At 32.1% G+C, this 25,883-nt stretch overlaps 2 protein-coding genes across 2 annotated transcripts; both read left to right on the top strand.

Annotated features, from left to right (window-relative positions):
• Positions 1-2,562: 2,562 nt before the first annotated feature.
• On the top strand, positions 2,563-3,677 carry LOC126705942 (desmethyl-deoxy-podophyllotoxin synthase-like). Its single transcript, XM_050405183.1, has 2 exons — positions 2,563-2,992; positions 3,157-3,677. Exons 1-2 carry the CDS (start codon positions 2,563-2,565, stop codon positions 3,675-3,677), a joined length of 951 nt encoding a protein of 316 aa, XP_050261140.1.
• Positions 3,678-14,751: 11,074 nt separating this feature from the next.
• On the top strand, positions 14,752-16,832 carry LOC126716026 (desmethyl-deoxy-podophyllotoxin synthase-like). Its single transcript, XM_050416939.1, has 2 exons — positions 14,752-15,774; positions 16,153-16,832. The coding sequence occupies exons 1-2, from the start codon at positions 14,854-14,856 to the stop codon at positions 16,783-16,785; spliced, it is 1,554 nt and encodes a 517-aa protein (XP_050272896.1). The 5' UTR covers positions 14,752-14,853; the 3' UTR covers positions 16,786-16,832.
• Positions 16,833-25,883: the final 9,051 nt, after the last annotated feature.

Below are 25,883 nucleotides of genomic sequence, written 5' to 3'. Positions count from 1 at the left end.
GCGTGGGTTAAGTTGGATGATTTTTTGAACTCGACTCAACCTTATTGGGTTGAGAAATTCTCAACTCATCACATGTGTGAAAATCAACCTAACTCAACGCACATATATTGAGTTGTGTACAAGAAGGTATGCACTAACAATTAGCCAAGATACAATTATTAATGATATTTGTTGTACACTTGGCATGTTAACCAGAGTGTCAGAGACTGCCATGCAATTTTGCTTTTAAACAGATAGGTATGGTTAACAGTCGCTTACCTACCTATTTGATTTTGACTAATAGCAGCGAGGCACGCTATCATTATAGTTCTAAAGATAAATTTCCTGCTAGCATTGCTGGATTATTGCTGTTTGTTGCATACTTGCATACCTAGATATTGTTTTCACTTGTTTGAACAACTTCCTTGAGGTAATGTGCAAAATAGTAGTGCAAAAGGATTGTATATAGTTAGTTAGACAACGTTTGAAACAATAAAGGAAAATAGCATCTCGAGTTTTAGAAACTCGAGATCCTATTAGAACTCGAGTTCAAAAGACTCGCTTCGTGAGTGTGAAAATGCCACGAAGATCTCGAGTCTTTAAAACTCGAGTTTCATGCAAAAAAAATTTCACCTATAGTGGCGTTTTTAAGTCTTACAGTGACGTTTTAAAGCCCTATAGCGGCATTTTTTCTGCAAATTTTTTTTTGTAAGTATAGGTTTAGGGAGTCCTATAGTGGCGTTTTATAGACCTATAGCGGCGTTTTTATTCAATTTGTGGAAATCGAGTCTTTAAAACTCGATTTTCAGCTTGATTTTTTCCCACTTTAGCGTAATCCACATACAAATCGAGACTTAAAAACTTGATTATCTTGGAACTCGAGTTTTAGACACTCGAGATGCTAGTTTTCAACATTATTTTGAAACTTGACAATTAACTAAAATTTTTAATATTTATTGTTATTTAGAAAAAAAATTCCAACTTCCTTGCATAAGCCTTTTATACTGTAGAGTGTAGAGGTCTGGTTTTGTATCAAATTTCCATTTTCATAGGTCAACCATCTTGTGGCACTTGGCAATTAAGCAGTATTGTTATAAGCATCACATAAAGCTCAAAGCCTCAAGGTCCAAGTGCTTTGCTTATCCAAAACTCATTCAATGGCGAAGTTCATTTAATGATCATACTTAGGTTTTTTTTTTTTTTTTTTTTTTTTTTTTTTGCAAATAAATATATGAAGAAATAGCGGCTTGATCTTAAAGGACATGACGGGAAAATGACATGGACATCAGTTAATTAGCACTATTATTAAAGAGTTAGGTTCAATTTACATCTAATGTAACTCTAAATAATGTTACACCACTTAATATTTTTAATTAATTTGATGTGAATTTTAACAAATTCATTGTTGGATTAGATTCTCCTCTTATACTCTACATGCTTGCAAATTAAATTTCCAGATTATATGAAATCAATAACTATGTCTTCGGTCAAATGTTCAAATTTCAAGTTTTTGGAATTAAAATTGTACATAAAAGATGAGTTTCTAGATCTAATAATAAAAAGTATCCGATTAGCATGAAACTTAGTATGCGTGTTAAGAACATGGAGAACTTGTAATCCAATAATGGTATGTGTGAATTCATGTGTGCTTTCATTCTCTAATTTTTCTATCTTCTCACAATCCAAATAGATATTCTAAGATGGTATAACAACCATATATCTCATCAATTTTAATAATTATTAAATTTATGTTAATTGTGCAAAATAAGAATTACCTTTCTCTAAAAAAGAATTAAAAATCAAAATTGTGTGAAATAATGGTCATAATGACTCTAGTTCAAAGTAAACATGGCATTAGACCCTATCATTGTGGGCTCAACACATTCATTGAAGTGTCACTATTTAAATCACTCAATTCTTGTCAAGCATCATGTGAAGCAATAAAAAAAATTCTTACCACTAAGCCACACTTGCACAGTGGCTTTTAAAGTGCTAATGATTCCAGGATGACATTATTAGATGCTTACAAAATTGTTTTAAGTACATGATAGTTCTATAAAAGGGTACTTAAATTACACCAGAAACCAATCTAGAGTTCACAAATTTGTAAGAGCTTCTTCAATGTCCATAATGTTCCAGTTACTGTCTTTTACTTCAATCCTTACCTGTTTCTTCTTCCCTTTGGTACTGGTGGCATATTGGAAGAGAAATAAAGCCCGAGGTACCATCCTGAAGTCACCACCGGGGCCGTGGAAGAGAAATATTTCCTCACTAATTTTCGTCGCTAAAAATACATTTTGTTGTAGTGAAACTTCCTCTTATAGGGAACTTACGTCAGTTGATTACCTCAGGATCATTACCTCATTCTTCTTTGAGAGATTTAGCAAAGAAACATGGACCTGTTATGCGGCTACAGTTGGGTGAGGTATCAACGGTGATCGTTTCGTCACCAAAAGCAGCAAGAGAGGTATTGAAAACACATGAACTTTGTTTTGAACAAAGGCCTGACTTTTTGTGAGTGAATTTCTCTCGTATGATTATTCAGGCATTCTTGCCTCTCCCTATGGCGATTGCTGGATACAAATGAGAAAAATTTGTGTATTGGAATTTCTAACTGCTCAGCGAGTTCACTCATTTAGATCAGTAAGAGAAGAAGAGGTATGGAATCTTATTGAAACCCTTTCTTCGTCCAACGGGCTTCCCGTCAATCTCAGCAAGAATTTATTCGCCATGACAAATACTGTAATTTCTAGAGTAGCATTTGGAGAAAAGTGGAAAGGTCAGGACGACTTCATATCTCTGGTTAAGGAGATAATGATGCATAGTTCAGGTTTTAATGTGCCAGATTTGTACCTTTCACTTAAGTTCATTGCTTCAATCAATGGGATGAAGACTACCTTGAAGGGACTACACCAAAAGAGGGACAAAATTCTTCAGGATATAGTTGATGATCATAAGATGAACATAATAACCGCTAGCACCACCAATGACTCTTCATGCAAGGAAAGATCTTGTTGATGTTCTCTCCTAAAACTTCAGAAGTCGAGTGACCTCAAACTTGAGATCACAATACCAAGCACATCAAAGCTGTCACTTCGGTATGACTTAAGTTGAATCTTGCAATACCTAGTGTTTTTCAAGTATTAATAAGATTTATATCACTCAAAAGTGCGCAAGGTCTTAAAGGAAAGAGGAAAACTGAATATACAGACATTCAGAAATTAGATTATGTGAAATTAGTTGTTAAAGAAACTATACGATTACATCCTCCTGCAACCTTGATCCCAAGGGCATGTAGGGAGAGATGTGAAATCAATGGATATGACATACCTACTAAAACCAAAGTTATTGTCAATGCGTGGGCTATAGGGAGAGATCCTGATTCTTGGGTTAATGCTAATTGCTTTAAGCCAGAGAGGTTCCATGGTTCTTCTATTGATTTTAAAGGGAATGACTTTGAATTCCTTCCATTTGGGGCTGGAAGAAGGATGTGTCCAGGCATAACATTTGGTATTGCAATTATTGAACTTGCACTTGCTCAATTGCTATACCACTTTGACTGGAAACTATCAAATGAAGTTAAACCAGAAGAACTTGACATGACCGAGAATTTGGGATCAACCTGTGGGAGAAAAAATGGTTTGTATTTAAATGTCACTCCTTGTATTGCCTTTCTTATGGAGACATGCAATCAATAGGATCTACATTTAAGGGTGTCTGAAATGGTACCTAGTTTTAAGTGTCTATTAGACATAAATGGAATATGTTTAGTTTGGGTGGTATGGCAATAAACAATTTTTAAGAGAATAAACAAGTTAAACTTCTATCTTCATTTGAATGTCAGCTTGTGTGCTGTAAACTTATAGATACAATATTCCAACAATTTTTGAGCCAGTCCCTCAGGTTGTATGATCGTCAATTTCTAATAGATAAACTAAATTAGAAGTTCATTTTTGTACCTATCTTTTATCCCCTCAATCATGATGATAACAACTTTTGAACCATCAATATTTTTATATTCATGATTTCTGAGGTATTTTTAGTGTTCTATACATATTTTTTCCCTGAAAGTTTATAACTAAACAAAAAGACTCATACTCACATTTCCCCATCTAAGATTACTAAAGACATGCACTAAAAAGTAAAGAAAGTTACAGGTGGAGAACTTTTAGAACTTAATTAGAGCAGATGATGAGACAATATAAAAGGTCAAATGAAAAAGTAAAAGACAAAAAGACACCTAGAAAAAGAAAAGCAGATAAGCTAATAAAATTTTTCTAGTCATGGATTAGCCAGAGTACCTCATCAATACCAGTATACACAAGAACTAGTTTCAGCCTCAGTAGAAGCAACTGCCTGCTTTGGGAAGTCCAAATTGCTTTCAAACTTGACCGACTGGTGCCAATCTTTTGACCTCCTCACTATTCTGTGAAGAAGACAGTAGTAATCTGAGTAAGATCATCTATACAGATTCTGGCAAAGCTGATTCTGTTCTTGGAGACTTGGACTCATAAATTGTATCAGCATGTAATGGCTTACCAATAGCAAGAGCTATGTAACTAGGCCGTGATTCATTTCAATACTTCCAAGGTCGTTTAATTAAAGCTAAAGCCAAAGAGATTTTGCATAGCTCTTTTCTTGGATAAGGTCATATGCTCATAGCTAGATGCCATTTCTTCAACACCAAAGTGCTTGTTTTGAAAGAGCCAAGAAGCCCTTTTCAGAATTGAATTCATTGCTTCAAAGTTGCATTTGAAGCAGAAAGCATTACTTGTTGGACAACACCTTAACTTACTACATCTTCTATGAGCAAGGTTCCTCTATAGATCGGCACTTTAGCCTTTAGATGCCCAAATTTAACTGTTTTGTTTAGTTTTCCAATTTGCACTTCCATCTTATCATCTTGAACCATGATGGACAAACATGAATTCAATAACTTTGAAATGGAAGAACTTTGTTTGAACTCTAATACTTTGAGATCCTCCATCTATAAATAGAGGAAGAATCAACACAAAAAGGCACTCAATTTGCATGCAGAAAACCCTACAAAAAAGACTAGAATAAAGAAACCAATTAATCATGGGAGCCATTGGAATATGGAAAGGAGATCATGCTTTTATTGAAAAATTAATCATGCTATTAATTATTTGAACACTATTAGCAGGATTAATCATGCTATTATATATTAACTAGTAAGTTGCCCGTGCGATGCACGGATAATTTTGTAATATTTTATGTAAAATGGTTTTGGATAATATTGTGTATATCTATATATTATATATAAAAAAAAAAAAAAAAAAAAAAGTAAGCTAAATTAGAGTGAAGAAACATATACATTTTAAGGTATTAAAAATTAGTTTAGTAGCTTCATTGCATATTTGTACCCTTCTTAAGGTAAGATTTTTTTTTTTTTTTTAATCATGAAACCAAAAATAAATGCAAAAGAGTAACGGGACCATGAAAATCAACTAATTTGTGTTGTGTTCACATATTTCATCCCATGAAATGAAAGTTTGTCCAACTCTCTGATCGTATTCCACTTATCGATAGTGCGACATTATGACATGGTTTGGATAAATGTGTATGTATGTGTCTTATAGATGATTTAAAATTGAACCATGGTAGAATATGGTTTTACATTGTGCACTAAATATTATCTCTACTTATATACCCAAAACAAAAACTATCCAACCAAATTACCCACCCCTAATTTTAAAAAGAAAAAGGAAGAAAAAAAAAAAAAAAAACCCATAGGGGTTTCGGTGTCTTAATGGTAGTGGGTGGCCTGTATAACAAGGGCGGTGACCCCTTAGATTCCTATTTCTCTCTCTTTCAAATGTTTTGTCAGTTTCAGGTTTTTTATTTTGGTAATATATAGTGAAACAGTGCGTTTTATACAAAAATCCACAACATTTTTGTGTCTCTCTATCTTTCTTCAGGGCCTTATCTGGTTAGTTATTACTATTAGTCTTTAATTATTATTATTTTTTTGCTTTTTTAAAAATACTAAAATGGTGAATGTGCTAAAAGACATGAAGAATAGAGAAAGGTGTGGTGTAAGTTTAGTAAATTAATGAGACATTAATAAGCTAACAGTAAAATAAGTTAATATGAACTTTTGGGTAACAATAAAAAAAAAACTTAATGAAAGAGGTAAAAAAAAAAATGCTAAATGCAAAATTAAAGCGTTACTTGGCAAGACCTCATGCACTCTCACATGAGATCTTTGCTTTATATATATATATATATATATATATTGATGATTATTCCTCTATAACTCCTAATCACTAATCAACATGAGTCTAAAAAAACTTTGTGATAGGACTTTATCATACGTACAAAATAAGCATAGATTTTTTTTTTAAATCTTTATTTAAATAAATAAATAAATAAGGATATTGTTATTGTGTTCATCCTTATAAGAATTTAAGCACAAATTAAATTTACATTATTTTTGACAATTTTTCTTTGATTCCTTTATAATTTATATATTGTGTTGGTTTAAATGAATTTTTTCTCAAACTTTCAAAGGATGAACTTTAGATAAGATGTTCAAGTTTTCTACACCAAGCATTGATTGTAAATCTTGTACATGGAACAAATCAAGATAAGAAATTAAGAATATGGTCCATTTTGGTTGACTTTATTTGTCTAGACATCAATTTTCTCTCTTGCCAAAAGTCCGACTTTTAGGTGGAAGTTTCCTTGATTATTACTTGTATACAAAATTCCAAGATCATTAAATTGAATAGGTCCCTTATTGACCTAACCAATTGGAATAGGATGAAATTTCTTCCCGTCCATACTAAACGTTGTGTACACTCCAAATTTTTTCTGCATCTCATTATGATACATTATGGAAAGGTGTCATCCAAGTCCAACATGATTGAGAGTTGTAGTTGAGACTATGGCCCAGAAACTTTACTATTCAATACTTTGCGAGAAAAATTAAACACTCATTTGATGTAATAGGAGACTATGGAATTTGACACTGTATACACTGGGGTTTGTTCTTGATGTTGTGAAATTGCTGTAGGTACTAAAAATTATAGGTTGATTAGTTGGCAAGTCATGTTCTTTAAACGTGAAAAGTCTACGATGGAAAACTTTTATGTTCCTACAATAAATGTTTTGGAGAGAAAATTGTTAGCCCCCTTATCCCATTGGGACCCCCTATTTATACAAAGGAAAAAGGGTCCAATATTCCTAAGTGTGACTTAGTTACATGGAATTTTTGTGCAATTGTGCCTACATTTCTTTTAAAAATTTAATTATAATTTTGAACTCTAATTTGGTGATTTTATATGATTTTTGAGGTTTGATTTTGATTTGGTAAAGACATATTAGCCAAAAGAAATGAAGGTAGAGCTATTAAAGAAATCTATACTTTCATATTAGCAATTACCTATGGCCAATGCTGCATTGTCATTTGTGGTTGTGGAATGAATAAGCGGTATATTGTTTGGGTGACTAATTGAGACAAAGCAATTAACCATAGTAAAAGGGATTAGCAACTTTTTCTTTCTCCTTTGCCATTTGTGGTATGTATATGCCTTTTTCACATATGCTCAAGTGAAGTACCCATTAGGATTTCCCTTAATTATGATAAACTTATTAATTATTTTTTTTAAAGGAAGTTCTATATTTATTGAATGAGATATATATATATATATATATATGTCGAGGGCCATGTAACTGAATTGGCACCTCCCCATACACAAAGTGTCTTGGGTTTAAGAGAGAAAATGTTCAAATTGTGGGAGTCAAGGAGAAAATGTTCAAGTTGCGGGGTTAGCATAGATACTGTAATGATTTCTAAAAAAAAAAAAAAGATATATATATATATATATATATATTGTTTTCCTTGAGCTAAAGTAGTTGCAATGGATGTGTGGAATGGATGGTTTTTTTTTTTAATCCTTGAGTATTTTGGGTTGTTTCAAATGAGTAATGGCTCCTCCTAGTCTCCTAAAATTTTTGGTTTGTTGATTTTGCTATCTATAACTTGATTCTTCTTTACTTAATAAAGTTTGGAATTTTTTGTAAGTATATTTTTTCTTCAAGAGAATGAATACAAATCTACCTTCATGTTCATGCTCATGTTAATGTTTATATTTGTAAACCTAAATCATATTTAAGCCACTAATTTTAAAAAGAAAAAGGAAAAAAAAAAAACCCCGTATGGGTTTTGGTGTCTTGATGGTAATGGGTGGCCTGTATAACAAAGGCAGTGACCCCTTAGATTCATCTTTCTCTCTCTTTCAAATGTTTTGTCAGTCTTAGGTTTTTTTTTTTTTTTTTTTTTTTGGTAATATATAGTGAAATAGTGCGTTTTATATAACAACCCACAACATTTTTGTGTCTCTCTATCTTTCTTCAAGGCCTTATCTGGTCAGTTATTATTATTAGTCCTTAATTATTATTTTTTTGCTTTTTTTAAAATCCTAAAATGGTGGGTGTGCTAAAAGACATGAAGAATAGAGAAAGGTATGGTGTAAGTTTAGTAAATTAATGGGACATTAATAAGCTAACAGGAAAATAAGTTAATATGAACTTTTGCATAACAGTAAAAACACTTAATGAAAGAGGTAAAAAAAAAAATGCACGATGCAAAATTAGAGTGCCACTTGGCAGGATCTCATGCACTCTGGCATATGGTCTCTGCTTTTATATATATATTGATATATTGATTATTAATTACTAATTATTTGATTAAAAAATTATTAATAATGTTAATTATTTAAATATTTAAATATTATTACAACAAAAGCCTCTCATACCCCTTTCTACATATCAAATGTTATACTGTGTCTTTTTCAAAACATGTTTAACAAAAGGAAGTGAAGAGATGGTCTGCCTGAAAAAGATATCACATTTGAAGTCGAAGCCACGAGAACTGTCGGAAAATCTTGTGTGGAAATGTGATTGGACGTAATTTGTGATTGAAATTTCAATAATATATTAATATGGACTTTGTAACATGTGTAGACACTCCATCATCTTGTACTCCCCATGGTGGCAGAGCTAAGAATTGTTTCTAGTGAACCAGGTTAAAATAGAAAAATTCTATAAAAAAAAATATTATATAATTAACGTTAACTTAACAAAGTTGTTTTATAAAATAAATAAATAAATAACAAACAAACAAATAAAGTTGTGCTCTTATTCTTTCTTTCATGGTTATATAAATCTTGAACTAAATTTTTTTAGTAATCTATTTTTTCGACATGTATAGTTAAACAATTACTCAAAAACTCATTCTCATATCTATCATCGTTATTTATGATCAAGTTCAATGAAAGTGATATCTATTTCTTTAAGTTCAGATCTTTGTACCTTACATATTAAGTTTTAGTATTTTGAACAATAGCTTCCAAATTTTGAACTTTTTTTTAATTAAAATATGCATAAATTGTGAATGATTTCCTTCATTGAATTACTCACTCTTTTATCTTACTCATAAACACTCCTTGATGAAATATAAATATGTAAGCAGATGAATGTGAAATCAATCCCATAAGGGAAGATTTCATTTTATTCAGTTTTTTTTTTTTTTTTTTTTTTTTTTTTTTTTTTTTTTTTTTTTTTTCATTTTGTATTTAAAGGAATCCTGATTTTCATGGGATTGATAAATTTTCTTTTCCATGTTTAGCTGATTTCGTAATTTGTTATAGATTTTTTGGTGTATGGATTTGAAGGATAATCAACTATTTTTGATATAATTTTCATGTAATATACCTATTTGATATCACTGCAAATAAAGTTTTCAAAAAGCAAGGAGGAGCCATCCCCTCCCCCCCCCCCCCCCTCTCCTCCAACCCTCCCCTGCGGCCCTGCCTCTGACTCCCTACGACTTAAGCCTCCAGCCCCAATGAACAGCTTGACAATTTTACACTTCTCCAACCTTTCTCCCTCCCGTACCTTTTCATCTCCCCACTACTTCTCTAACCTTTCTCCTTCTCTCATTCTCTCACCTTCTCATCTCTCCACTACTCTCTACATTAATATCATTCTTTATCTTTCCCTTCATCTTCCTCTATTTTTGTCTCTTCTTATTCACACTCTATTACTATAAATTTGTCACTATCTCATTCATTCCATGCATAGTTTTCCCTTAAAAAAAAAAAGGTTCTCTCTCTTTCTCTCTCTCTCTCTCTCACACGCACACACAATTTTTGAGTGGATTTTTATTTTTTAATCGTTATTTATGATCAAGTTCAATGAAAGTGATATCTATTTCTTTAAGTTCAGATCTTTGTACCTTACATATTAAGTTTTAGTATTTTGAACAATAGCTTCCAAATTTTGAACTTTTTTTTTAATTAAAATATGCATAAATTGTGAATGATTTCCTTCATTGAATTACTCACTCTTTTATCTTACTCATAAACACTACTTGATGAAATATAAATATGTAAGCAGATGAATGTGAAATCAATCCCATAAGGGAAGATTTCATTTTATTCAGTTTTTTTTTTTTTCATTTTGTATTTAAAGGAATCCTGATTTTCATGGGATTGATAAATTTTCTTTTCCATGTTTAGTTGATTTCGTAATTTGTTATAGATTTTTTGGTGTATGGATTTGAAGGATAATCAGCTATTTTTGATATAATTTTCATGTAATATACCTATTTGATATCACTGCAAATAAAGTTTTCAAAAAGCAAGGGGGAGCCATCCCCTCCCCCCCCCCCCCCCCTCTCCTCCAACCCTCCCTTGCGGCCCTGCCTCTGACTCCCTACGACTTAAGCCTCCAGCCCCAATGAATAGCTTGACAATTGGGTGATTGAAGTATTCTTAAAATTTAAAAGTAATTATAACACAAAAATGCTCAAAATTGTTTCATATATGATGTTGGCAATTAATTAAACTAGTCGCATACCCGTACGTTGCGCGTAATAATTTTTTTAGGATAGTCTCATTAAATATTTTATTAATACTATAATTTTAGTTATTAACCATTAGTTTTTAAGTAGATAAAAACCTTAAATATACATTTTTTTACCTTTATACACACATATATATAGTGAATCTTTACACATATTTTTTAAAAAAACTTTATATATTCCATTTTTTTGGGTGCGTAAAATTATAGAATATTACTCCATAATGATAGTGACTAATTAATTTTATATTTTTTTTAGTGATCTCATTTGTAGCGCTTTTTACCATTATCATATATTTACTAACTGATGATTTGCATAACAAAGACAATAAATAAGAGGTAGCATTGTTCATTAGATTTTCGAAAGTAATAGTGTATGAAAAATATATCTATATATATAGATATATAATAAATAAGGTTAAATGAAATGTCAAAAAATGGATTTTTAAATTTTCTAACTTTATTTCTTATGTAATTTCTACTACTATCAAAGAACATCTCTTTTTTAGTTATGATTAATATGGTTTCCATACTTAGAGTTTGATTAGTTTTAAATTTAAATTTAGTACTATGATTGTATTTAATTGTTGATTGTTGATTTAATTTTTTAAGTGAATTTAAAGGTTTATGTTACTACACTGTAAAGTTTTTAATGTTTTCCACATAGTAATCTCTATTTATTTTTTACTTCCCCTTACAACCTCTTTGTTTTCCAATCAACGACTACTAATTGACATTTGGTTTTTTTTTTTTTTCTTTATCTACTCTTTATTACTTTGTATTGGTTTTTTTCTATACCATCTCTCTCTCTCTCTCTCTCCATTGGCAACCTATCATTTTCCAAAATTTGATGATGATTCTATAACATTAAATATGAATTATTAGTTTTTTTTTTATTTAGTGTTTCTAACTTGATTTTTTTTCCTTCCTTTGATGCATTGGGTGTGAGAATAAGTGTTTCCCTAGCATTACTCCACTTAATGTGGACAATTTTATTTATTTAATTTAAGCAAAATATTATATTTAATTTTTTTTTTTTAAATGAGTGGAAATATAAATAATTTAATGATATATATGGGGGATGTGGCTGAATTTAAATGCTAAATAAAATTATATGAGAAAAAAATAAAAATAAAATACATAAAATAAACACAAACTTATCCAAATAATTCTATGTAATATAATAATAGTACATTCTTATATACTATCTTTAATTATTTATAATGCAATATGATAATATTTAACAATCAAAGTTATAAAAACTTAAAACACAAAACTAAATCCCATCAACCAAAATAGAGTTCTAAAGAATACAAAACTTTATCAAGCTAAAATAGAGATGCAATAAAAATAAAAATAAAAATCCACCAAAAAATTGAGGGAGAAAGAGTGGAAAATAAGAAATTTTTTGTGAGAGAAAATTATGTAAAGAATGGAAGAGTGAATGACAAATTTATACTAAGAGGATGATAATAAAAAGAAAAAAAATAAATGAAGATAAAAAGAAAGAGGAAGAGTGATATCAAGGTAGAATGTTTGGAGAGATGAAAAGGTAAAGAGAATGAGAAAGGTTGGAGAAAGTGTAAATGTTAAAAAAAAAATTAGTACAATTTGATGAGCACAATTTTCTTTTATTTGAATTTAAGTAAAATATTACAGTTTTCATTTTTAAAACAAAAAGGAGAGAGAAAATATAAATAATTTAATGATAAAGAGGATGTGGTTGAATTTCAATATTGAGTAAAATAGAAGAGAAGAAACAAATAAGAAAAATTAAAAGATATAACAATAAACACTAAAATATCCAAATTATGCTATGTAATGGAATACTATTTTATTTTTATCTACTATCTTTAATTTTTTTATTATGTAATCGGATAAAATTTAACAATCAAAGAGAAAAATAATAATAATAACAATAACATAAAACACAAAACTAAATCGTATCAACCTAAATTAGAATTCTTAAAAACACAAAAATTTATCAAACTAAAGTGGAGATGCAATAAAAAATAAAAATCCACCAAAACATTGAGAGAGAGAGAGAGAGAGAGAGAGAGAGAGAGAGAGAGAGAGAGAGAGAGAGAGAGAGAACCTTTTTGTGAGAGAAAACTATACAAAGAATAGAAAAGAGTGACAAATTTATAGTAGGAGGGAAGGGATAAGAAGAGACAAATAAAGGAAAATGAAGGGAAAGATGAATAGCAATATTAAAGTAGAGGGTAGTGGGGAGATGAAAAGGTGAGGGAAGAAGAAAAGTTGAAGAAAGTGTAAATATTTAAAAAAAAATAAGTGAATGTAAAAAAAATTATAGGAAAATTGGAAATAAAAAAGAAATATATATAGATGTTAAAACCGACAAAGATGAATATGTAAAGTCAATAATCTATTTATATATATATATTTTTTTTTGTAAAAAAAAAAAGAATAAATAATAATTATTTGGCAAATGACGTGGCGATGAGGTGGCGCAACAGGAGTTTAGCAGCAATAAATGCACGTTTCAGCTTTTAGTAATATATAGATGACTCATTCTTTTACCAATATCTCTTGAACCACAACAAATTTTTGAGTGAGACTCGTTCCATTAAAAGTTTATATCCAAGGCTTCAAAATGGACAAAAATTTGACCCAAATTGTATTTAAAATAAGTGAGATACGTTGATTTGAAGTTTGTGCAACAATGTAATCAACATTTCAAATGAATGAATGATATGTACACATCTGCATGGGTGTGTACTTAAAAGCACACTAGACGGACATAAAGCTCAAAGCCTCATGGTCTACTGAAGCATGTATCAGGCACACTTCTGTGGTGCTTTTCAAGAAGCAAAAATGGTGGGTCAATCTTAAAGCGCATGTTGAGGAAATGATATAGACGTTGATTTATTAGTACTATTCTTAAGGTTTTGAATTACACAAAACAATTTTTTGTCAATCTATCAAAAGACATTGACAAGGATAATTTACTATTTTTTTGCTTTTTGGTTTTTGCCTTTCTGATTTTCTACTATGTATGTAGAATGTTAGGTGGAACATGTGAATGCTTCCATTTTCTAATTCCTCCATCTTCTCTTAATTCTAGTAGAAACTCTAACATGATATAACAACTGTCTCATCAATTTTAACAATTATAAAATTTATGTTAATTGTACGAAGTAATGGCCATAAAGATTCCAGTTAAAAGTAAACATCGCTCTGCAGTGTTATCATTTCTCTAGTCGGTAGGTTTTTATTTTCATCAGAGATTCTAAGCCACCCTAGGGACCGAATTTTGTTGCTCCTCATATACTATACCAGTTGGCAATAAACCTCAATACAACCTTCAATATAGGTCTTCATTTTAGGAGTATGATAATGGATATTTGTAAATTGTGACAAGCAGCTCAGCTTTGGCTATTTTTTTTTTTTTTTATTATACGTACTCGATTCCCACATGTCGTGATATATGATATAAAACGTTTTTTTTTTTTTTTTTTTATTTTTTTTTATTTTTTTTATTGTAGCAAAAAAAAATTAGTACTCGTTTCCCACCCCACATGTCATGATATATAAAATGTTTTTTTTTTTTTGTCTCTTGTAGCAAAAAATATTAGTACTCGTTTCCCACCCCACATGTCATGATATATAAAATCATTATCAAATGTTCCTTGTTTGTTGCATTACTCCAACTTTGTAGAAAAGATTACTAGTTAGTCAACCCTCAATTAGATAAATCGACCGCAATTATGCAACCAAAGCATTGACTTAATTATTTGTAATATGAAATCGATTTCTTGTTTGTCACTTGCACGTTATATGATATGAAATCACTTTTAAAATGCCAATGATTCTTGGATGACATTATTAGATGCTTACAAACTTTTGTATAATACTTCTATCAAAACGAGTACTTAAGATTCCCAAAAACCTATCTAGAGTTCACAACTATGTAAGAAAGGAGAACTTTGGATAAAAATCCTGAGGCTTACAATAAGAGCTTCTTCAATGTCCATGATGTTCCAGTTGCCATCTTTTACTTCACTTCTTTCTTGTTTCTTCTTCCTTTTGGTGGTGGCATATTGGAAGAGATATAATAAAGCCCGAGGTGCCATCCTAAAGTCACCACCAGGGCCATGGAAGCTTCCTCTTATAGGGAATTTGCATCAGTTGATTAGCTCAGGATCACTGCCTCATTCTTCCTTGAGAGATTTAGCAAAGAAACATGGACCTGTTATGCAGCTACAGTTGGGTCAGGTTTCGGCCTTGATCATTTCATCACCAGAAGCAGCTAGAGAGGTATTGAAAACGCATGAACTTTGTTTTGCGCAAAGACCTGACTTTTTTGTGAGTGAATTTGTCTCATATGATTATTCAGGCATTCTTGTCTCTAAATATGGCGATTACTGGAGACAAATGAGAAAAATTTGTGTTTCGGAACTCCTAAATGCTCAGCGAGTCCAGTCATTTAGATCAATAAGAGAAGAAGAGGTATGGAATCTTATTGAAACTATTTCTTCGTCCAACGGGCTTCCCGTAAATCTCAGCAAGAATTTATTCTCCATGACAAATTGTGTAATTTCAAGGCCAGCATTTGGGGAAAAGTGCAAAGGTCAAGATGAGTTCATATCTCTGATGAAGAAGTTATTGGAGCTTGCTTCAGGCTTTAATGTGCCGGATTTGTACCCTTCACTTAAGTTTATTGCTTCAATCAATGGTATGAAGACTACCTTGAAGAGATTACATCAAAAGATTGACAACATTCTTCAGGATATAATTGATGATCATGAGATAAATATGATAAACACTAGCATTATTACCGATGCCCCTTCATGCAAAAAAGATCTTGTTGATGTGCTCCTAAAACTTCAGAAGTCGAGCGACCTCAACTTTGAGTTAACAGCCAAACACATCAAAGCTATCCTATTGGTATGACTTTACAGACATTTTCAATATATATTAAGAGCATCAAATTTTTTTTATGATTTTTTAAATAATTTCTCTTTCTTCACATACAACAATCTTCATTCACTCTCTTTTTTTATCATCCAAACAATTTTAAAAAAAATAGTATCTGTGTAAATTTACACAATTACTGTAATAACAATGCATTTTTACACAATTTTACATAACCTGATGTAGGTGAACTATGGGCTTGGTTGGCTAAAATGTGATTTTTTTTTATTTAATTTTTTTTTTTCTATTATACAAACAGTCAAGCTCTGATATGAGTGCTTAGGTTTTTCATTTTTTTTCAACTACGATTAAGATTTTAAAAAATTGAAGTTAATTCAAATCTTTTTTTAGGACATCTACCTTGCTGGGGGTGATAGTGGAGCAACAACCTTAGAATGGACGATGTCGGAGTTGCTAAGAAACCCAAAGGTAATGGAGAAGGCACAAGCTGAAGTGCGCAAGGTCTTAGAAGGAAAGAGGAAAATTGAAGATACAGACATCCAAAAGTTAGATTATGTGAAATCAGTAGTCAAAGAAAGTTTACGATTACATCCTCCTGTAACCTTAGTTGCAAGAGAATGTAGGGAAAGATGTAATATTAACGGATATGACATCCTTGCTAAAACTAAAGTCCTTGTTAATGTGTGGGCATTAGGGAGAGATCTAGATTATTGGGTCAATGCTGATTGCTTTCAACCAGAGAGGTTTCATGGTTCTTCTACTGAATTTAAAGGGAATTACTTTGAATTCCTTCCATTTGGGGCGGGAAGGCGGATGTGTCCAGGCATAACATTTGGTGTTGCAACTGTTGAACTTGCACTTACTCAATTGTTGTACCACTTTGATTGGAAACTACCAAATGAGGTCAAACCAGAAGAACTTGATATGACTGAGAGTTTAGGAGGAACCTGTAGGAGAAAGAATGTTTTGTATTTAATTGCCACTCCTCGTATTCCTTTCCTCATTGAGCCATGCTGTCAATAGGATGTAACCTTTAAGAGTATCTGAAATAGTACCTAATTTTAAGTGTATGTTCGACATTAATGGAATATGTTAATTTGGGTGGTACTCATCACCAAAAAAAAAAAAAAAAAAAAAAGGAAGAAGAAAAAGAAGAAGAAGAAGAAGATAAACTTTTATCTTCATTTCAATGTCAGCATGCGCATGTGTGTTATAGACACGATATTCCACCAATTTTTGAGCCAGTCCCTCAGCTTGTATGATCGTCACTTTCCAATAGATGAACTAATTGGAAGTTTATCTTTTTACCCATCTTTTATCCCCTTCATCATGATGGAAAAATAAATTTTGAACCATCAATATTTTTCTATTGATGATTTCTATGGTATTTTTAGTGTTCTATACTGAAAGCTTGAAAATGTGTTAAAAACACAAGAGTTTGTTTAGACCTCTAATAAAAATATTACGACTCGGTTGATTTTACTCTGACTTATCTAAGTACGGAAACAAGAGTAAATAGTAAATGAAGCGCAACCAACCGATACTACTCTAATGCATAAACATGAACAATAAACAATAAAAGTAAAGCACAAGAGTAAAGGAAGAGAGATACAAACACAAGATAACATGGCAATGTGTTATCGAAAAGGAAACAGAAAAACTCAATGAAAAACCTCTTCGCCGTCCTCTAAGCAGTAAATCGATCTACTAGACAATAAGTTGGGATATACGAATAGCAAGAGACCCTCCTAGCCTAATCTACCCAATGCACCTAAACCCTCCAAACTTCTACTCCAATAATACTTCTCGGAACCGTGTCTTATCTAGCTTTTCGGATCCCACAATACACCCGATTGCATCCGCCAAGCCTCATTAGCTTCTTTTGGCAAATCCCTAAAACTTCCCAAGTTCCAAAACACTCTCTACATTCTGAATAGGTGTGGGTTATGTTTGGATACAAATCTCCTTTTAAGGTATGACAATGGGAGAGGGAAAGAGAAGAAACTAAAATGATTTCTCACTAAGGATGGGTAATTCTCTCTCTTTAAAAGATGGGTGTGTGTGTTGTAAAAAACTTATCTAGGGTTTTTCTTTCTGAATGGCCTCCTTACAATTTGTAGATAATGAGGGTATATATAATATGGGTGAAGGGTAAGAAAGTCATACTTAAAAATCCTCCAGACAAAATGTTTCGCGACTACCTCGCGGGAAAGCCTTACCCGCAAGACACTCACGAAAACGACAGCCTAGCATAACTCTTCAACTTCCAGTCATGTGCTCCTCACATGGCTCTTTCACGGGTTAGCTTCTCACAAGCTTCTCGCGAAATCCACTTGATCTTCAATTAAGCATGAGTTTTCACCAACTTGATACTAAACCCAATACAATAAAATCCCACAAAACTATAAGGAAACAAATTTAAGTAATTACAATATTTTTTGTTATGAAATAAGCCAATACAAATGTTATGATAAAAATCATAGCTTAACATATACATTTTTTTTCCCCTGAAAAGATACAACTGAACAAAAAGACCCATACTCACATTTCCCCATCTAAGATTACTAATGAAAGGCACAAAAATGTAAAGAAAAGTCACAGGTGGAGAACTATTGGACCGTAATTGAAGAACTGTAAGAGGGCCATTCAGCCTTAGAGCTTGAGTATGTAAATACTGAGTGCAACATATGGAGAATGAATGAGAGTGAAAAAGAAAAATGAGACATTTTTTCTTTGTTAAAGCTACACACACAAATATAAACCGGTAAAATTCTCTTGGAGGATTTTTTAGTGCTACAACCACAGAGCGTTGAAATGTTTAGAGGAAGATCTTACTTCTGGGGGACAAAATTGGCAAATGCCCTTTTCGGACAAAAAAAAAAAGCATTTTGCCCTATTTTCCAAACTAATTAGGGAAATGCCTCTATTTTGAAACTTGATTTTCTCAAAATCGAGTTATAAAAAAAAATTCTGGAGCCCTATAATGGCGTTTTAAGAAGCCTATAGTAATGTTTTAAAGAGCGTATAGTGACGTGTTAAGGACCTATAATAGCGTTTTGGAACTCGAGCTCCATGAACTCAAGTTATATGCAATTTTTTTTCTTTTTTCTTTTCTTTTTTACCTATAACTCGAGTTCATGGAGCTCGAGTTTTAAAACGCCATTATAGGTCCTTAAAACATCTTAAAAACATTATTATAGGGCTTAACTAGATTTTGAGAAAATCGAGTTTCAAAAAAGGGGCATTTCCCTAATTAGTTTGGGAAAGAGGGCATAATGCTGCTTTTTTTGTCCAAAAAGGGCATTTGCCAATTTTGTCCTACTTCTAGGTGTTTGTGGTGAGATTGTATTATTTCTTGAGATTTATTGTAGTATCTTCTGAAACGTGAACTCAAGTTTGATATTATCTTGATTGTTGTAATCTCTATATTTTGTATAGTGGATTCACCAGAGTAGCCCTAGTACCAAAGGGTTTTTCACGTAAAATTTGATATTCTTGTGTGGTTATATATGTTTTTATTATGCTAGTTGAAATTTTTGTGTCCATAACATAGTCACTGCTTGGTAGCCATTTATTTTAGATCACACCTAAAAATTGAAAAGATTTAGGTTTTTTCCCCCAATAGATGGACAAATATGAATTAAATAACTTTGAAATGGGAGAGTTTTGTTTGAACTCCAAGTCTTTGAGCTCCTTCATCTATAAGTAGAGGAAGAATCAACACAGAAAGGCACTCAATTTGCATGCAGAAAATACTAGAATGAAGAAACTTAATGAAAACTCAATTTGTCTACACAGACGTACGAGTTGGAATATTTAAACTTACACATCATCGAACAGTAGTAACAAAAGTGAGTTAACTATAAGATTAACCCTTGTTACAGAAAGAATGAAATTGTATTAATATTTAAGGTATATTAAACCATAAGAGATGGGTTCAAGTTACACCTGGTGTAACTCTTATGAAGTTACACCTGGTGTAACTCTTGTGAAGTTACACCTTTTTTCCACCGTAGATTTGTAAGTGATCTAACGGCTAAAAAAATATCATTAAATGCTATTACTTTCCATCTCATTCATAATTAATACTAGTATTTTTTTTCTCTGTCCTTATTTATTGTTTTTTGCTTGATAAAAGGGCACACTGCCATTTTTAACCACTTGCATTTCTATACTTGAAAAAAAATAAAATAAAGTTTTTGCTTGATTAAAGGGCAGCAATGAATAGTTGCTGCCCCAGAAACTGATTCTGAAAAGTGATGCAAGATTGGCGCCTTTCGAATTCCAACCATTCGGGCTAGTTCTCTAGCAGTGGTAATGTGATAATCCTACAGAAAGGTGAAATGAACACCACAGTTTAGTGATGCACCATTGTAAGAAACATGAAATTTTTTAAAGATTAAAAGAAAATGATGCGTGCAGCATATATTTGTAAGAGTATTGTTAGATAAAACATGTATAGTCTTTTTCATTAAGAATTACATGAAGTGTGATGCTTTGGTACGTTTTCTTTCGAAACATATTTAGCTTTTATCATGGTGAAGCTGTCAAAATGCAAAATAAAATTTTAAAACAGGATTTGTTCTTCACTCAACCAATTTCTATCTCTTCTTCTTGAGTTCTTGCTGTAAGTTTTCCATTATCGATGTTAGCTTCAAAATTTTCTTCTGTAACTTCTATCTGATTTATCTTACAGGGTCTACTATAAAAACAATAAATAAGGAGAGAGAAAATAATAGTATTAATTATAAATGAGATGGAAAGTAATAGCATTTAATGATATTTTTTTAGTCGTTAGATTACTTACAAATCTACGGTGTAAAAAAGGTGTAACTTAACAAGAGTTACACCAGGTGTAACTTGAACCCATCTCAAACCATAATATACCTTAAATATATTGAATGGAATAAGAGGAAAAAATGAAATAGTGGTCATTTAAGTAAGTTAATGCAGTACAATAAAAATGTTAGGGGGGGCATTAGCTGTAATTTACTTATAACTCCCTTTTCTTTTTTCTTTTTTCTACAAAGTATATGAGGGTTGGAGAGGATTTCAAATGGGGGTTCCGCCCACTGCATGATAGAGAAATAGAGAGGGAAAAAACAAAACAGACTTGTTGGGTTTTTTTTTTTTTTTTTTCTGCAACAAATATGAAAGTCATTTTTTGTTTTCTAAAATTAATTTGGTTAGAATTGGGCCTAAGTGGGGAGCTAATGGAGGGATTGTGCAAAGTGGGCCAAGGAGGAGAATTTTACCTTGGTTCATTTTTCTCTCACTTGAAATATCCCATAAAATAACAAAATATATATCATCATAAAAAGAGTAATGATTATCACACATTCGTTATTGCAGGTCATGTTCAATAATAATAATAAATAAGGTCAGGAGAATTATTTAGTATTCTGGCTAAATATGAATGATGAATTCAATTATAAATTTTATTTGTGAGATTTATCATTCATGTGAGAAGATTTAGTACAATATCATTGTACTCAATCTAAGAATACTAAATAATTACTTATAAGTAAAAAACCATGTAAACTCTCATGTGTTCTCCCTTCTCTTTTGACCCTATTATTATCATAAATTTCATTATGATAGAACAAAAATTGTTCATACAGAGGACGGAATTTCATCTAATATCCCAAATGAGGAAGAAACAACAACAACCAAAAAAAAAAAAAAAAAAACTACTGGGATAAAAAAAAAAAAAAAAAAAAAAATTTGGGAGAAAAAGAGATCTTCAAGCAAACAGGAAGAGTGACCCTCGGTCTTGAGTGGAAATTGAATTCTCCGTTTTATACCCCCGTGCATATATAGACAGCGTAATTTTGGTTTCCTCTTTGCCTCTGAAAAAATGACAGGGGCATAGTGCGAACAGAAATTATGCTCGTGACTTTATATAATAAAAATTGACTTGATGAAACAATAAATTAAATAAAAAAGGGAAAAGCGCATATAAAGGGTGGTCTCTTTTTGTCATTAAGTGAGAATTTTTGCCAAAAGTAACAAATAAAGGGCAAGTGTGAAGATCTTCCCTGATTGGACGTGGGAGGGATATTGCCCCACTACTCCTAAAAAGTTATTTTAAGTCTATGTCCCTGAATCCCACCTTAAACTTTGCGGCTTTGCCCCCCCTGCAATTACCAGCAAGGAAATGGAAAACAAAGCAGTAATACCCAAGTACCGCTTCAAAGTGAGTTGAACAAATCAGCTCCTCACATGAAAAAAACAAAACAAAAAAAAACCAAGAAAACATATGCCAACTCGGCTGTATTTGGTTCAACAGAATATATCAAAGTGTTTGATTGCGTTTTTGAAAATGTTATAGAAAATATATTTTTATTACTTTCTCACGTTTTCTCATTTACCAATCATATATATAATTTAAAAATAAAAAAATAAAAAAACATTAGATAAAATATTAAATAAATCATGATTGGGGACTAGCTGTGGCAGGCAGGCAGCAGCCATCAACCACTGGAGATCGGAGACATTAGTGAGGAGTGTGGTTGGGTGGCAAATAGTGGAGGAAGGAGAGTAGAAATTCAGTTGATAAGTTTTGGGTGAGACAGAAAATGGTTTATGGAAAATATTTTTTGCATATACAAGTGTTTAAGTGGGCAAAAAATGTTGATCAACTAGAAATTGTTTTCCGGTTGACCAAAAAATAAAACATAAAACATATCCTACCTTAAACAAACCACTACTAGTGACACCAAAAATCTTCATGTGGATCCCTGTTTAAGAAGAAATTTTTTAATTATCATTCTAATTATAGAGATCACTTATAGATGTTCATAATTGTTTATTTATATTTTATTAATGATATCAATTATGATTTTTTTTTAGATTATCTTTGTAATATTGTCTTTCAAATTTTTTTTTTTCCTCTTTGAATCGAAATCCTGGTTCTGTCATATGCAGGGCTTAAAAGGTAGCGGTGTTCCAAGTTTTAGAGAGATGAATCATCACTCACCAGTTTCTTGAGACAAAGACGACACCAATCTTAGTTGGCTTAGTCCAGAATGTACATACTACCATACTACATACAAATGGAGAGGGAAGGGGTCCAAGTGGCCGACTGTGCCCCTAGACCTCATAAAAAATGCTTAATATTTTATATGTTAATGAATTTTGTCCCCCTACCTACCAACGCAACTTAAAATTTAATGTCTCTATTAAATTGTTTATATACCGTTTCTTTTATGTATTTACTCTCTCTCTCTCTCTCTCTCTCTCTCACAGAGGATTATGTATTTCTTTTCACTTGTATACCATAACTAACTAATAGACTACTATTAATTATTGATTAAACCTTAACTTAATAATTTTATATACTAAGCAAGATATATGTTACAACTAATTTGTAGTATGGGTTAATATTGATCCACAATAGGAAATTTGGACAAGAACATGTGAATCATCAAGTCCTCACAATACATGGAAATGAACTCTTCTTTATCTACTTTGGTATATATGTTGTGTTACAAGGATATTTCTCTCAAACGTTTAAACTCTTTTTTGCTCTCTTTTTGTATATTCTGCATTGTTCTTCTCTTTCTTCTCTCTTCTCTTTCTTCTTTCTTCTCTTTTATTGAGTCATCTCCTTCTTCTTTGAATTTTGTCCTTACTCACTTGGATAACTTCTGGTTTTATCGGACTCTTCTTTTTTGGTTTTTCAGTATGTGCAGAGCCTTCTAGGGTTTCTTCTTACTGTTAAGGCATCCACCTAGATAACTTCTAGTCTTATTAAGCTCTTCTTTTCTAGCTAGTCATCATGAACAAAGACTTTTGGGGCCTTTTTCGCTATTCAAGCTTGTCCTTTTGCATTAAATGCGTTGGTGCCAAGTAAGTGACATTCAATAATGCGGAGGTGGTTGTGAAATTATTCAAGAAATTTCAAAAAACTACCTCGGAGAAGTGCACATTTTCTGGGATTTGCCTCGATAGCTCGGACATGACCTCAGCACTAGTCCTAGAAGGGCATTAGGCTTGACCAATGATCCAATGACCTATGTTTATTATTAGAATGGGCTAATCAATGCTAGACTTGTTTCCACTATTTTGACCAATGCTTAAAATAGGCCTAATATTTATCATATTATAATATTCACCCCACTACAATTATCAAAACTAATAGACTACTATTCTTTTATAGGTCATACTTCATTTGAAATGGAAAAGAAAATCTTTCTTATTTTACATTGGAAATAAAGGAGGAATATTATCTTATTTTTTTAATAATAATAATAAATAGGTCAGGAAAATTATTTTCAAATGGGAAACTTTCAAGCAATAACTTTATGCATGTTGATGCACGTGCACTTAAAGCATCCACATTAGTGGATGCAAACTTTCCATCTATTTTGCACAAAAAAATCTACTTTTTCTATTTTATACATCCATTTTTACAAAACACCCTCATCAATTTATCTATTCTACATATTTATTCAATAAAATATTCATTCTTTTACAATTTTTTATTATTCTCTCCCTCACCGCCTCTCTTTCTCTCTCACAGACCCAATTTGAAACCCATCTCTCCCTTACTGCCTCTCTCTCTCACAGACCCATCCGAAACCCATCTCTCCCTCACTGCCTCTCTCTCTCATAGACCCAATCCGCCTCTCTCTCACTTTGTCATCATCCAAAAAATAATTACAATCCTTTATTTCATAATAAAATAACCAAACAAGTTTCACATCCTCAGAAAGAACTCTCCATTAGCAAGAAGTTTCTAGAAAGAAGAACAAAAAAAAAAAAAAAAAAACCAAAACAAAACAAAACACACAAAGAAAAAAAAAGAGAGAAAGAGAAGAAACTCTATACACGGAGTGAGAGACAGAGGGAAAAAAAAAATCAAAGATCATTAAATCATGGAATGCATGGCAGAAGCAGCAACAGTACCACCAGCACCATTGCAAGAGCTAGTACTAACTCTAGACCAAGCCACCCACATGGCCAAACAGCTCCCTACCACCACTAACCCCACCCACCTCCTCCAAATCTACACCTCCATGGGCCCACACCTGCACCACCACAAATCTTAAGATTTTAGCTCCAATTCGACAATCTCTTCATCTTGATTCCTAGCACCACCAAATCAGAGAAGACAATGTGATAGGAAACAAATAAAGGAATTTAAAATTCACAAAGCTAGAGAGAGAGACTTGGGTTCCGATGTCGCCTCGTCGCTTCATGACCTATTGAAGTTGTCAAGACCCAAAACCCCATCGCCTCGTCGCTTTAGGGCCATGGAGACATGGGTTCCGACGAAGCCAGCAGCGCTGGTGACGAGGATAATGAGGCCAGAGTCGATGAGGTCGGTGATGAGGATAGCAAGGGTTGGAGCCAGAAAGAGAAGAGAGAAGGAAAAAGAAGCAAAGACGAGAGAGAGAGAGAGAGATAGAGAGAGAATGAGGAAAAATGAGAAAAACGAAGAGCAACCAGAGACAAGAGAGAGAGAAAAAATTAATAAAATAATAAATGTAAGTGCTACAGTAACCGTGCATATATGCACAGTATGCACGGTTACTATAGCAATTGTGCATTTATGCACTTTTTTACACCCTATGATATAGATTTTTTTGGTCAATATGTGTAAAATGAAGGATTTTTTGCATTTTGCAAGACTTTACATCCACTTATGTGGATGCTCTTATATAATTATATATGACATTATAGATTCATCACTTCGTTGGTTTGAAAATTCAAAGATGATTGTTGCATGCATTATCAGACAAGTTAGATCATTTCACTTTCAATGGCCCACGAAGAAAACGAACAGGGTGAGAGTGGTGGTGTAGCTCTCAAGAGAAAGATGCTGGGTGGTGTGAAACTTCGTCTCAAATTAACTCTGCCATGTTTATGGGTTTGATTTTTTTATAGGAGGGCTGAAGTCGCATTTTTACTAAGAATTAGCTTTTTAAAACATTTAACGATCAGATATAAGCTATTGTCATGTCAACAGCTCAGGAGCGGCACCATATGCATTTCACCTGCTTTGCTAAAAGAAAAATTATATGCATAATTATTTTTAAATAAATGTGTTTTATCTTATTATTGAATACCTTTTACTTGACTTGAGAATCTTGTATATTTAGGTTCAACAAAAATAA

The sequence above is a fragment of the Quercus robur genome, chromosome 2 (assembly GCF_932294415.1).
Source record: "Quercus robur chromosome 2, dhQueRobu3.1, whole genome shotgun sequence".
NCBI lineage: Eukaryota > Viridiplantae > Streptophyta > Magnoliopsida > Fagales > Fagaceae > Quercus > Quercus robur.
Note: the sequence above shows the minus strand (reverse complement) of the source record. Positions and strands in the feature narration are given on the sequence as shown.

Bases quoted from the DNA above. Each gene is read 5' to 3' on its own strand.
- LOC126705942 (XM_050405183.1), top strand. From the start codon at position 2,563: ATGAGAAAAATTTGTGTATTGGAATTTCTAACTGCTCAGCGAGTTCAC. The intron at 2,993-3,156 runs GTTGATGTTCTC...AAAGTGCGCAAG, and splicing joins TTCATGCAAGGAAAGATCTT to GTCTTAAAGGAAAGAGGAAA.
- LOC126716026 (XM_050416939.1), top strand. From the start codon at position 14,854: ATGTCCATGATGTTCCAGTTGCCATCTTTTACTTCACTTCTTTCTTGT. The intron at 15,775-16,152 runs GTATGACTTTAC...ATCTTTTTTTAG, and splicing joins ACATCAAAGCTATCCTATTG to GACATCTACCTTGCTGGGGG.